We start from the raw sequence: 14,328 nt of genomic DNA on the forward strand, positions 1-14,328 counted from the left end.
CAAATTAATTTCCATTTTGCATTCTCATCTTCCTAAACTTGCAAGAATTTCAATCTCAGGCATTACTGGGGTCTCATTCCTCCTCAGAGTCGCTCCCAGAATCCAGTAGGCTTCCATGGTGCTCAGAAAATCAGAGTAAGGGCCTCTATTCTCCTCCCACCATGGTCACTGCGAACATTCTCATTGTCCCAGCCAACTGCTCCATGCTCAGCCTGGAGAAAAGGAATTTCTGCCATTGGGAGCAATGGGCCTAAAGTCAAGCTCTCTAGGTTCATAATTTGCCCTACCCTGAAATCTTGCCACTACTTTTGGTAAGGGGCTCTCGTGTCATTGAGCCCAAGCCCTTGCCAGGCTTTCTCGCTGCCCCTTCCCAGTCCTGGTGTCTTGTTAGAGTCTGAGAAAAATCACTGTCTCACCTCTCTTGTTGCTCTCCATGGCATTCATCAGAGTCTCTTAAAGGAGCTCACCAAGACAAGTCAGGGCAATCTCTTACTCAGAACACATTAGGGAGTCAATCTGCTTGCTAAGGGGAGTAGGAAGCAGTCCTTTCCACTTTTGGCCAATCATGCAAAGAACAGAAAAGACAACATGTGAAAAGAAAAGTAGGCAGACTATATATGATTGGGGTATTTGGTTGTAAGCAATTGAACTGATTCTAAAACTATATAGACAAAATAATTAGGACAACAGAACATTGGCTAATGTCCTAGCACTGAAAGAAGATTTGAACAAGCAGCCCTCAAGAAGGACAAGAAAAGAAGAGCTCCAAGAATTTCAGTCAGAATCTCACAGATGAAAGAAGAATGACTTGGTTCTAGACATCTCTGTTGACAAGTCATTCACCAAAGACTAAACTCCAAGGAAATAGTCTGCTGGGCCTAACCAAGGTCATGGACTCACTACCTCTAGGGTTAGAGCTGAGAACCAAGGAACATTTGGGTCAATAGGTTCACCAAACACATTGAAGAGGGGACAGAGAGTTCTAAAAGAAAGTCAGAGGGCTGCTACTAAAAGAAGGGGATACCAGGTAGGTGAAAGACTGTGCCATCACAGACGAAAGAGAGCTTTTCCAGGTAACAAGTTGACAGGGGTAGATCATTGTGTGTGGAAGAAAGCAAAAACATCCTCTTCAATATTAATGACAATTGATACTTAAAACAAACTTGGAACATTTGCCGATGCAAAAACCAAAAGCTAGCTGAAGAAAAATGATACAAGTATCAATATACGAAAATGACCACCCCAGAGCAGACTGTGTAGGATAAGAGTAAGCCACTTCCTATAGAATCAGGATATTTGGAAACACTTAGAGAAGAAAAGTATAGAGCAGACCAAAAAGAAGACTGTTTTCTTAGAGATAAAGATTTTATGTTTTCTTAAAAAGAGCAACTTGAAATTTATTCAAGAATCTGACTCCAAACCCATATCTCATTGCTGTGTAAAGGTATACGTAGACTAACAATATACTAAAATACACATAATTCTCATAATTATATGTGAGTTCAATTATTGTCAACTAATTTCTTTATGGTTTTCACAAAGTTCCTAGTTAAAGAATCCATCTCGTTATATTAATTATTGATACCTTGACTGGATATCATTCTGGTGAAGAATTTCAGACCTGTGTAGAAGGTAGATATTTGGGGAAGAGACCTTCAAAAACTATGTAGGTGTCACCACGAGGTCCACCCCTCCCTCACCCCCAGAAAACCTGTTAGTCCCCACTGCAGGCTGATCGCTATAAGCAGATTCACAGAAACTTCAATGATACCAACATTCCAACTGCAACCTAACTAGTATCAAAATAATAACCATCCTTGTATCTGCATTTACGATGTGATAATATTTTGATGACTGTGCTTGCATTTTTGGAGTGCACTTCTTCTACAGGAGCTCAGGAATGTTCCACATGGGAATTTTAATTTTTTAATTATATATTAACAACTTTATAGTGAAATATAAACAGAATCATTGAAAAAGAAAAATTTCTGCCCTCTTCACCATAAAATCTAAACTATCAAGATATAATGGTCTCTCCTTACTTTAATATTGTACAGATATAATTTTTCATAATTGCAAAAAATGTACCTATATTGTTTTAAGATTTTATTTTAGTAAACATTATAGAATCTAGATTTTTTTCCTTACCTCATTAATATATTTTAAAAAGCAATGTGATATTTAATTTGTTAATATACCAGATTATTTGAACAAATAGCCATGGTTTGGTCACTGAGATTGTTTTTCACTGAAAAAGAGAAGTCTTAATGGGAGTATCATAGTAATCTCTCCATATTTTGCTCATTCATTCATTCATTCATTCATTAGTGGAGCAAGATGGAGCAGAAAGATGGAAGGATCTTGAGTCCTTGGCAGCATCTTATTGCTGTCATACTAGTTCTGGACTGCTAATGTCCTAAATCCCTACTTACTTAAGACATAGCACTCAATTTTCTGCTTCTTGCAGCTAAAAGTAATCTCAACAGATACACCTCTAAAACATTTCTTTATGTCTGAGCCTCCCTCTCTCTTTTGCTCATCTCTGAAGGAGAGGTACCCTTCGGCTTTCTGAACTAGCCCTCCACCTGAATACTCGATCCTATCTCCTTTCCTGCCTCTTAGACCATGTTCCTGATGTCCTTTCTTATTTGCATTCCCTATTTCTCCCTTCATTCTGGCCCCTTTTTATATCTACTAATGAACCTGTAAGTATCTCTCTTCCCTATATCCAGCTCACTGCTAGGTTAACACTTTCTTCCTTTTCTTCCCTTCGCCACCAGACTCCTTAACAGACTTGTCTACACCTCCTCACTCCTCAGTTTCTTTCGAGCTGGCTTTTACCCTAAAACTGTGGAACCAGCAATAAGCTCAGTAGTGACCTCCTAGTTAGCAAGTCACATAACCTTTTCTCAGGCTCCATCCTCCTCCGGCTTTCTACATATGACATTTCTGATCACCTTTTCCTTTTTTATGTTAAACTTTTTTTAAAAGTATAAATACACAACAGTACATAAATTTGGAAGAAAATTATTTTAAATGCTTGAAAAATATGAACAGAACTATACCCATCTATTTCCTTTGCTTTCCTAAATACCACGAAAATTTAGTAAGGATTAAAAATCAAACAGACAACAAAAAAAAGTCAAATGCACCCTCCCTCCACCACCATCAAAAATAAAGGAATACATCGTATAAAGGGAATGATAGAAGAAATTATTTATAGCAGCCATGAAACTGCTCAGGCCTCCATCTGTAGGAGTATAATTGACCAAGGGCCTCTGCTGCTGGGCTCTAAAATCCACCTGAAATCATGGCTGAGTTTCCACCCAGGTCACGCTACCCTAGGACTGTTCCCAACTAATGACTGAGCATGGCAGGGAACTAAGGCAGACCCATTTCCAGGACACACAGGACTCCTCCACCAACTATCTTTGGCTCAAAGACTCCTGCCAGCCTCGTTGAATAGCCTTAGATTGCCCTGTGGTCTGGGATGCTCCCACCCACCCTTCTTTCCATCTCTCCTTCATTCCCATCTCAGTCTGATGCTCTCTAGGCCTTATATAGATCCCTTCTCATTTCCTCTCACAAAGGCAGTTCCCTAATCAAATCTTTGCACATTTATTATCATCTGGGAATATACTTCTTGGAGGACCCAGACTAATGCATAACTGCAGGTGAAAGATTTCAACAAATATTTGGAAGACAACGAAGCAGATAGAGGAGCAGTAACTGCTATAAGCAGTGTGACCCAGAGCCCAGCAGGAAGGAATGCTGATAAGTGTGAGCCAATTCCACTAGCAGATCTAGGAAGTCTCAGGATTTAGAGATGCAACTTATTGAAGAAGGTGAAGGGGTATAATGTGGGGCTAAAATTGGATTTTTTGGTTGATAGTCTATTCACAGAGATTAGGCCACCAGATCTTCTCCCAATCCTGCCTACCCTCCACCAACTAAGCCAGGCCCAAATTCCTGACCCACAGAAACTGTGCAATAACAAGAAAGTGTTGCTTCAGGTTGCTTAGTTTGTGGTAATTTGTTACAAAGCAATTTAAACAGATAGCAATAAGACAGGTAGCAATAAAAATATTTATTTAGAACTAAAGCAAATGACAGGGCTGTGGATAGGGGAGGAATATGAGAAAATATTAGACTTTTCAATGTTAGATGTTTAAGCCATTTGGATTGTTTTAGCAGAAACATCACTTTGATGCAAAAAAAAATTTTTAAGTGAAAACAGGACTCTTGAGGTGTTATTACTTGAAATTGTCTAAAACTGGGAAAGGCAGTCACAGCAGAGTCTAAGCAAAAGGTGAAAGTCAGGGGGGATAGAGACTAGCCACTAATACAAAGTGCAGAGGGTCAGACATGGCATCTTAAGCTCAATAGAGAGGAAGAAAGATTTGGAAACCAAACTAATGATGAAGCTGGTGAGGATGGGGTTTAGGATGTTACAGAGCTATCTTGGCCATCTGATAACGCTATAACTGTTCAGAACTCCAACTGGTATCTGTGCCTTGCTTTATAGGTTACAAGGAACATAGTGCATGATGCATTGAGCTGAGAAGGAGGTGTAGGATTGGGATAGAAAACAACTTTTGGTTTTCTTCTCTTCCAAGGAAGGTGTTTATGTTTTTGGACTTACACTGTATATATTACTTTGTATTCTAAATTTTTTATTTAACATATCAAAATTTTCTATGTCTCTAAATTAGTCAAATTATTTTAGATTACTGTAATATTTCATTAAGTGAATCAATTTCTTTAAATCACTGTAATATTGCTGAATGTTCAGGTTATTCTGAATTTGTCATGCAGATACTATTATAATGAACATCCTCATTCTCATGGCATTTTCATTCTATTCGATTATTTTCTTCAGAAAATTCTCAGTTCTAGAATCACTGGATTGAGGGGTATATACATATGCCTGGATCTAGATGGGAATTACTCTTACTTTCCAAAAGGTTTAAATCTTTTGAAATGCATGAAAGAAACTGTTGTACAATTATTTCTCAACCATTTGGTATTTCCTTTAAATGACTTTTCTCTTGACTAATTTAAAAGTAAAGTCATACATACGTTTTTCTTTAGGTTTAATATCTTAATTTCAAGTTAAAAAGAACGTTTTCTCTGTGTTTGCTTATGGTTCGTCTTATTTCTTTGGTGGACAGTCTATCCCCTCAGTTTCGCCGCATGCAGCTTCTCTGATGGCTCCTCTCATTCCTCCGCCTCCCTCACACAGGTGTCCCACCAAGCTGTCCGAGCCCAGTTCTCCAGATACTCTCTCCCTGGGTGTCCATCTATCAGGCTGGAGCAGTGTTTCTCAGAGGGTGGACTGGGGTTCCTTCTCCAAAAAAAAAAGTCACCTGAGATACCTTTTAAATGCCCATTTCCTGTCCTAAGCCAAATGTGCAGATGTGGAATCCCCCATGGGGCCCCTGAATCTGCCTCTTAAGCAGCTCTCCAAAAGTGATTCTAAGAGATGAAAACCATTAGGGTAAACCACCAAATCTGTCTCTCCCATTCCAGTGTTCTCAGTATTCTGCACCAGTGCACTTCAGCTGTCTCCTGGACCTCTCCAGCCAGATGTCACCTCAAACCCCACACATCTACAGCAGCTCTCCTCATCTCCCAGCATGCCTGTCTCTCACAGGTACCCTCAGCATCGCTGCAAATCAGCCCCCTCTGCATTCCCTTCTGCTGGAAATAGGAGCATCATTCTTCCATTGGGCCTCACACGTGCAATCCAGTACTGATGACCATTTCCAAACTATTCTTTAAAGGAGATTCTCCTTCAAATTTGATAAAAGCCTTATAGGCCCTATGGTAATGACTGGCCTCTCTGTTGGTATGAATGTCACATGATGTCCAGAAAGCGTAATTCAATGTGACAGGTGTATTCAGTAGTAGCAGACGAATGGCACTCAGTGCATCTCTAATGGAGCCATATTCGAGCAAGACAGTCTCTTAGTGGGACTGAGAGCTGGACACTGCGCCTGCCCCCAGGGACAGGATGAAAGCAGGAGGGTGAGAGCAGAGGGCCACCGCCTCCACACAAAGCAGCCAGGAAGAAAACAGAGGTTTTCTTCACTCTCCAGACCCTAAGCTCTGTGTTCTGAGTAACACCTGAGGGACAAGTCATATCCTGGCACAGCTTGAGGGGAGGAAGCTTGCTATAAACTCCACCCTCCTCTCTAGTGAGGTGCATTCACCTCCTAAATTCTATGTACTGTGGGTTTTCACACCACTCAGGGGTCCTCAAAAATTATTCTGAAAACAAAACATTCAGATGAAGATACAATCAAATCAGTGTGCTCTCACCTGTGCTGCATTTTCATTTTTAAAAAGAAGACCGGAGAGGGCAATGCTTAATCTAAAAGGATGTACTGATAATGTTGTAGTGTCCACATCAAAGGCTGGAAGGAGAAAAAGAGGAATCCAGGCAATCTTTCCTATCACCAACAAGTCCACACATTAGTAGGCTATATCCATGCCAAGGTCAGCTCTGGCTTCCAGTTCAGAGAAGGGGGTCCTTTGCCATTAAAGTCAGTTTTCTCAACCTGTATTCCAAAATCAGTATTCTCAAAGTATGTGCTAAAGGAACACCAATCTCCTGCATATATTACAGCCCTCTTGGAGATTCGAAATGCATATTAGAAGTTCAGAGAAATTTTATGGGAAAGAACTTTAACATTAACCCAATTTTTCCCAAATGTCTTGAGCTTTGACACCTTTTCCCTAAATACTGCCAATTAGCATGGCAGGCAACCTATATACTATGGTACGCACTTTGATTAATTCTACATCGGTTTTTTAAAAATCAAATCCTGTGTCCTTCTTGATTTATTTCATTATTTCAGAAAGTTTTCTGTCTTTCCTTGTGTTGGCTCTACCTAACAGTTTAGTTTGTAATTTGATTTCTAAACCAAGATTGCAGTTTACTAGGAGCCCTTCTCTAAATGAAAAGAATGCTTGGTGAGTTATTTAGAAAAATGTAGCTTCTCTAAAAAGAATAATGTGGTTCTATGACATTACCTCTTTGTTCACTCATTCATCGCTCATTCATTTGTTCATTCACTCACCAGCTTATTCCCAGAAGTACAGGTGATAAATGCTGCCAATCAAAGGGGGAAAATTCACTGTGTTTGTGATAAATCCTAAAACAGAGATAAGAATAAGAATAGAAAAGCCCTATTTCTTTCCTGAGAAGGAAAGGGGGAAGTAGGCAAAGAAAAAAAGGTCAAAGCAAGGCTGGTAGTAGAGATTAAGAATTTGTATTATGAGTGAGAGAGACTCAACTCCAATTAGCTTAAGAAAAAAGAGGGGATGTATTGGCTCATTACTTGGGCAGTCCAAGGGAGGTACTGGCCTCGGGCTCTGTTTACTTCCTTCTGTCTCTCATCTCTGTTTTCCTCTCTGTAGTTTTAGCCACTGCCAGAACAGGCAGGCTTTTTCCATGAGACAAGGACAGCAGTCCTCATTCATTCACATCCTCCCAGCAATGTGACCAAAAAGGCAAGACCCCTTCTCTGGCTCTCTCTCAGGCAGTCTTAGAAGATTTTCACACCCCAACCAACCTTAACCCTCCATTCTCAGACCTATACCTAAGGCTAGGGCCCAGGTGCCCCTTAGCTTGCAGCTTTGAGTTAGTTCCTCCTAAGGCCCACAGGAACCTTAGGGCAATGTTGGAGGTGGCACAGCTGATCACATCTCTAATTTCACACAGTGAAATGGAAGATGAAATTTCTGAAAAGCAACATAGAGGTTGCGTGAAATTTCAGAGAGTTAACTTTCAGGAGTAAGTCTTCTTCGTTTTGTTTTGTTTTTTCGTTCCAGGTGGCAAGGTAGACAGCTCACAGGTGTAACTGTATTTTTCTTTTCTTACACATTTTTTATTTTCTGCTCTACATTCACCTTTTCTTCTGAGGGAAAGGTAAAACCACTGCTTTCAAGAGGGAAAAATAATCAGTTATGGTACTAACAGGGTATGTATTAAAGAATCAGAAAATCTTACCTATTCTATTTGAGGTTTTTTTCATTACTTTACTGACTTCTTCCAACTCCAATGTCTTAGTGTGACATCAAGTACTATTGAGTTTTCATCCAGTAAGGCATAAAGAAAATCCATGAGCTTATGAAATTGCTCATCTCCAAAAAAAAAACTAAAATAAGTAAACTGATTGCTTAACCAATGAAGCGATTTTACACACATACACACACAATACTATCTGTATGAATATGCTTACACACACCAGATTTCTTTAACAATGGGTCAAAATTCTTAGACTTCACAGTCCTTAATAAGGATTCTTGAGCTTTGTCTTCATAAGGCAAATTTAATTCTACAATTTCCATTTTATTGTTTCACAAATTGTGCTCTGGGAACTGCATACATCAAAATTGCATGGGGGCTTGTTAAAACGCATATGCCTAGATGGGACTCCATATCAGTTCAACAGGAATCTCGTTAGAGAAAGTTTCCTAGGAATCCTTGTTTTTAAGCTTCCCAAATGATACTTCTGCACCTTAAAATATAAGAACCCATGTTCTAGAATTTTGGAGAATTTTATTAGGATTTCTGAGTTGTATTGTCAGATATTTTTATATCTCTAAGGCAGAATAAACTTCTTGTGAATTCCATGAACTTTCATTTGTCAGTAAACTATAATTAGCAATGCTTGTGGGTCATAGTCTTTGGAAGTTCTGTGACAAAAGTAACTATAAGCATAGTTATATGGCATAGAAGTTCTTCAGATTTAAAAATATTCATCCTAAACAGGTCACATTAATGAGTATGATGAGTAAATTCCATTGTGATAATAACAAACAATTCAATGTGATTTTGTTATAATAGGTACATTGCAAGAATCTATGTGATAAAGATCCAACTGAAATTAATCAGAGAGAAAAATTTTATGAAAACTCATTACAGTTACAAGTTTTCTTTCAAATGAATTTTACCTCTTCATAAACGGGACTTTATTTACAACCCAACACAAGCACTAAGAAATCAATATACACAATCCAACTCCTTCCACCAGCAATACAATAAGAGCTGCTCACAAAGGCCGCACAATTTAGAGCTAGAAGAACCTTAGGGGTTGTGAACTCCAACCCCTCTTCCTACAGATGAAGAAATTGAAGACCAGTCACACGGTTGACAACAGAAAAGGAAGGAAAATCCAGGTGTCCTAACTGCTCAATCCTTCTCCTACTGGAGTTTGAGTAGTCCCCAAAAATACCCAAGCACAGAATCAAATGGTTCTTCAGGGGCGGGTGGGGGCAACCATTCTTTTTATGTAACAGATAGGCTATGGAGTTAAAAAAAAAAAAAAAAAAAAAGGCCACATAAAACATAAAACTTGAAATAAATGCCATTCGGCCACCTTGAGCTATTCATTCTTTCTCTCCTGCAATTCAGGCTACATGGCAGAAGTTTTTGAAAAGCCCAAGGCTATCCCAACTTCACTAGCAAAATCCGACAAAACTAAAAGAGGAAGGAAAATGTGACCCCAGAATGGTCAGGGGTAATTACTTGATACCTATCTAGATAGACCCAGTGTGATTGAGAACAAATCAAGCAAGGTTGTTAGTTCTTCTCAGATGATTTATTGAGTATGTGCTATAGGTCTACATGTGGGTTTCATTTATTTATTCTGTTATTCAACAATATATACTGAGTACTCAGTAGGAGCTAGAAGCTATGACATGCCCTAGTGATACTAAAATAAATGAATAAGAAGAAACAAAATCAAAGCCATAATCACAGTGCATTTTATTACTCTATAGAATCAGGTACTACGGCCACAATTACTCAGCTAGGTTGAGTCAGAGAAAGCTTTACAGTGGAAATGGCATTGGGCTGAGTCTTGATGGACAACCAAGAGTTTACCTAATGGAATACGGAAAAGGAAGAGAAAATCATTCCAGGTCAGGGGAAAAGCAAATGCAGAGGTATGAGAACAGCTGGGGCAGAATAAGCAGTTGGAGACAGAGATATAGAAGACAGACAATCATATAGACATAAGCTCTGTTTTCATGCCATCTAACACAATGTTGTCATCTAGCAAAGCCAACTTTTTTTTTAATAATTAAAAAAAAAAATCCACCTTCTTTGGACAAGGGACTCAGGCTTCAAAATAGAAAAAAAAAAAAAAATCTGTTTTTACTTTCTATCTGTAGAGACTTAGGGATCTTCCCAGAACTCAAAGTCCAGAAAGACTTCTAGGATTTCCGGAATCCAAATCCTTGGAAGGAGGGATAAAGAAGTGTTTTAATGATTAAGTCGAATAGGGGAAATTATGCATCCCCAGGTTTACCATAAATTTTTGTCTCCTTTCCAAGTCCTTGGTATGTAAATCATATAGTAATTTTTTACATTTGTGAGGAAAAGCGGTGACAGACATGAGTTCAAATAGGTTTCTGCTACTTACACACTGTATGACTAAGGGGAAGTCATACCTCTCAGGACATCATTTTTCTGGTTGTAACACCTACTAGTTCATTCTGAAGCTTAGACATAAGGTGAGGGAGAGCATCTGCCACAGATCTAGCCTATCCTGGGCCTCCCACTGGGGTAACTGCTGTGTAGTATAGCAGTTTCATTCGTTCAACAAATCTTTATTGAGGACTTACCATGTAGAAGCCAGAAGGAATACAAAAATAAATTTGAACTGGATTTTGCTCTCTAGGACCTCACAATCTATAGTGGAGATATAGAACAGGCTCAAATCACTATAATATAAGGAAGAAGAAGGCGGTCACTACCAAGAGAATACAGAGAAATGACTGGGGAAGTTGGGAGGACAGAGATTACTTGTAGTGTGGAGGAAGATGGTAGGGCAGAAAGAATGGATTTAAGGCTGAGAATGAAAAAGAGAAGTTTCTGAGCTGGGCACTTTCACCCCTTCTGATGTGGGCATGGAGAGTATCTGGCTGCCCCTCCCAGAGATGAAATAAGGGGTTCAGGAAGTGACACAACTCACTCACCTTCACACTCATAGTTCAGCAGAGCCAAGACGAGAACTCAGAACTCCCCGCCCCCTTATCCAAAGCAAGCACCATTAGCACAGTGTACCTCCTAGAACTAGGGCTATCTGCAGATGCAGAGACGGGGCAGTCCAGGGAAAGCAGCAGTAAAGAAGTGATGGGGTCACTGAACACTGTCCCATGTCCAGGAAGAGCAGAGACTCAGCGCCCTATGGGAGGAGGGCCAAGGGGCGGGGAGAGGGGCGCGGGCCTACTCCGGGGCTGTCCAAGGCACCCGCCCAGCCCAGCCCAGCCCAGCCGCAAGGGCCCGCATTCAGGTTCTACCGCCATGGGGTGGCGGTCCTCGGCGCTGCGGCCGCTGCCGGGGCTGCTGCTGCTGCTGCCGCTGTCACTGCCACGAGCCCTCTGCCCCGAGCCCTGCAGCTGCCCGCCCGACGGCGCCCTGCGCTGCCCTGGCCCACGGGCCGGCCTCACCCGACTGTGAGTACGCGGTGCCCCGGATCCGGGATCCTAGCTCATTCTCGGTCACCTTGCCTCTCGACTTTTTGGCCCCTTTATTCTGGAAGCTTGGAGAAAGACACTTTACCCTATCAACTCCACCTTTTAAGGTGATGAGAAGCCAAAACTTGGGGGCTGTCTTTACCATTCTCTGCCACGCCCTGGATTTGGGCCCCACCTGGTGGTGCACCCTCCAGCTCCTAGCGCCCCAGGTTCGCCCTTTCTTCTGTGTTGGTGCCAGGTGTGGAACTGCCTAGACGCCGCAGGGGAAGCCCTTGCACCCTGCCGCTGCTGGAAGGGGTGCAGCTGTCTCTGCCCAGAGAAGTCTTGCGTGGTCTTTGAGCCTTGGGCCAGCCAGGTGGGAGAAAGTTACTGTGACCTCTGGCATCCTGTGGTCCTCCAGAAAAGGGTGTTCACGCCCTGTGGCCAAGGGTGATCTGGTCATTCAACAGAGACTGGTGGGGAGCTGCCTCTCCTAACCACTGCCCACCTACACCTTAAAGAGTATACAAGCCCCAGGCATACTTGCATTTCAGTCTGATTGCCTAATCAATGAAAAGCCTTGAGCCCACCCCTGGCACAGCACCACTGCCTCTACACTCACAGAGGTGATTAAGAGGTGATCAGCAAGCAGGTGGAGGAAGTTGTTTGCTGAAATGATGGGGTCAAGAGAAGGGGGAGCCTTTAGTATTAGTACATCAGTGTCACTAAGTCTCCTTTCTTCAGTTTAGAAAAAGGTGCCACACATAACATAATTTTATTTATATGAAATGTCCAGGTAGACAGAAAGTAGATTTGTAGCTGCCATGCTAATGAATGTGGCCTTTTGAGGTGACAAAAATTATCTAAATTAGATTATGGTGATGGTTGCACAACTCCATGAATATGCTAAAAACCATTGCACTGTATACTTTAAATGGGTGGATTTTATGCCATATGAATCACACTTCCATACAGTTGTTAAAAGAGAAAGGGAAAGAAGAATAGTACTGTAATGGTATCCAAAAGGCGCCAGGCTGGTGGAGGTCTTGGTTATGTTCTAAGGATTAGAGGTGATGGAATTCCATGCTGAGGGAGGAAAAGACACCCCCTCCCTTAATTTCCTTGGGCCCCCAGCAGTCTGTCAGAGGCCAGCTTCACAGAGGGGATCCCCTCCCTGCTGAGGGCCTGAACTTCTCCCCTGGAAGAGTTAGTGGACTTCAGGAATATTTGTGGTTGACAGATACAGTTTAAAGGTTGAGGGGTTTATATTAATTACTTTCCATTAATTATCTTGTCGGCTCACTTCCCTGAAGGTGAGGACCATGCTGATAGAATCTGTTTCAGTCAATCAACAAATCCATGGAACCTGCCTTCCAAGTCCCAGCCCTTGTCCTTCTCTGACAAGCCTCTTTCTCATCTTGCTCTTATGAATGATTGTGCCACTAACAGTCTTTCTCACTCGCCTGGTATTCATCATACAGATTACAAGACACTGAGATGCAAAGAGATGGAATAACCTACCCAAAGGCCCATAGCTATGGAGTAGCAAAGATGACACTTCATCTGTTAATTATCTTTTTATATTTTATAGTTAATTTTCTTAGTAAGAAAATTAACCCTCCCCCTTTATATATGTATATAATTTTTTCCCAGCTTCTCCAAAGTTGGCACAGGTGGAGAACCCCCTGGTGGGAGGCAGGAATGGGTAGACCAAGTCGCACCTCCTTTTAGATTAAGCTTTTCACTGAGGTCCCTCAATAGTTCCTCCTGCCACACCCATGGTGGCCTCAGGAATGTATCTTGTCCCTGGAGAAGACCAACGTAAAAAAAAAAAAAACAAAACAAAACAAATCCTCTTCTTGCCCCACAGCACAGTTTAGAGAAGCCTAGCCCCTCAAAAAGATTGTAAAAGGCTGACTAGATTTGGGGGTAGAGATGGGAAGCAGGCACAATATAAATACTGCTAGCATGCTGAAGCTGGCTAGTCCCACTCCCAAAAAGAAGCTAGTTGTCCAGGCTCTGAAGCCCTTTGCCATTCCTGTGGGACTCTGGAGAATCTTTGACTTCCTCCCTTCACATGTACTACCTTGGCATCCACACCAGGAGCATCTCCTCCTAGACATTTAGACCTCTTAGTCAACAAGCGTGCTGACCCTCACAAGATCAGGCTTCCTGAGGACCAGACAATTGAAAGATGAGCTGATCCTTCAGGTGAGAACACTATGGAGATAGTGCCAATAAAGGTCAAAACAGGATAACTTTTCAGCATGATATGCTGATTTCAACATCCATATGACAAAAAAGATGCGTAAGAAGGAATAGGAAGGTAGTAACTTTAACGCAATGTTCCTCAAAATGTGGTCCCAGATGAGCAGCATGAGCGTCCCTGAGAAATGTTAGAAATGCACACTCTCAAGCCCCAGCCCCAATCTACTGAATCAGAAACTCTGGGGGTGTGGCACAGCAGTCTGTTTTAACAAACTCCCCAGGTGATTCTGATGCATGCTAAAGTTTGAGGACCAAGGTATTGCTCTCCACAGAGGGTATAACCTTCTAGAAAGTAAGAAGTATGTTTTAAACTTCCTTTGCCATACAATTCCCCATTCCCCATTCCCTACCCCTATACACACATACATAATACCTATTTATTGCAAAAGGCAGCTATGATCAAATTGAAACCCCAAACTCTGAGACATATGGAAAACGAACAGGATTAAGAAAAGTTTTTTTTTTCCTTCTTCAAAGAAGAATAGGGGAAGGAATCCATGGAGGACAGACACTGACAATACAAGGGATGGGAAAGAATAAGACTTGATGGGGTAGGATCTCAGTGTGGGTAGGAGGAGAGTATCAGTCTCG

General features: G+C 41.4%; 1 protein-coding gene across 1 annotated transcript in view; it reads left to right on the forward strand.

Annotated features, from left to right (window-relative positions):
• The first annotated feature begins 11,315 nt into the window (after positions 1-11,315).
• The window catches only part of LHCGR (luteinizing hormone/choriogonadotropin receptor), a 52,071-nt gene continuing 49,058 nt past the window's right edge, over positions 11,316-14,328 (forward strand). Inside the window, exon 1 of the mRNA XM_006909607.1 lies at positions 11,316-11,469. Within this exon, the coding sequence (XP_006909669.1) occupies positions 11,318-11,469 (152 nt within the window). The 5' untranslated portion in view covers positions 11,316-11,317. The remainder of the gene's footprint in view (positions 11,470-14,328) is intronic.

This window comes from Pteropus alecto, unplaced genomic scaffold (assembly GCF_000325575.1).
Source record: "Pteropus alecto unplaced genomic scaffold, ASM32557v1 scaffold131, whole genome shotgun sequence".
Taxonomy (NCBI): Eukaryota; Metazoa; Chordata; class Mammalia; order Chiroptera; family Pteropodidae; genus Pteropus; species Pteropus alecto.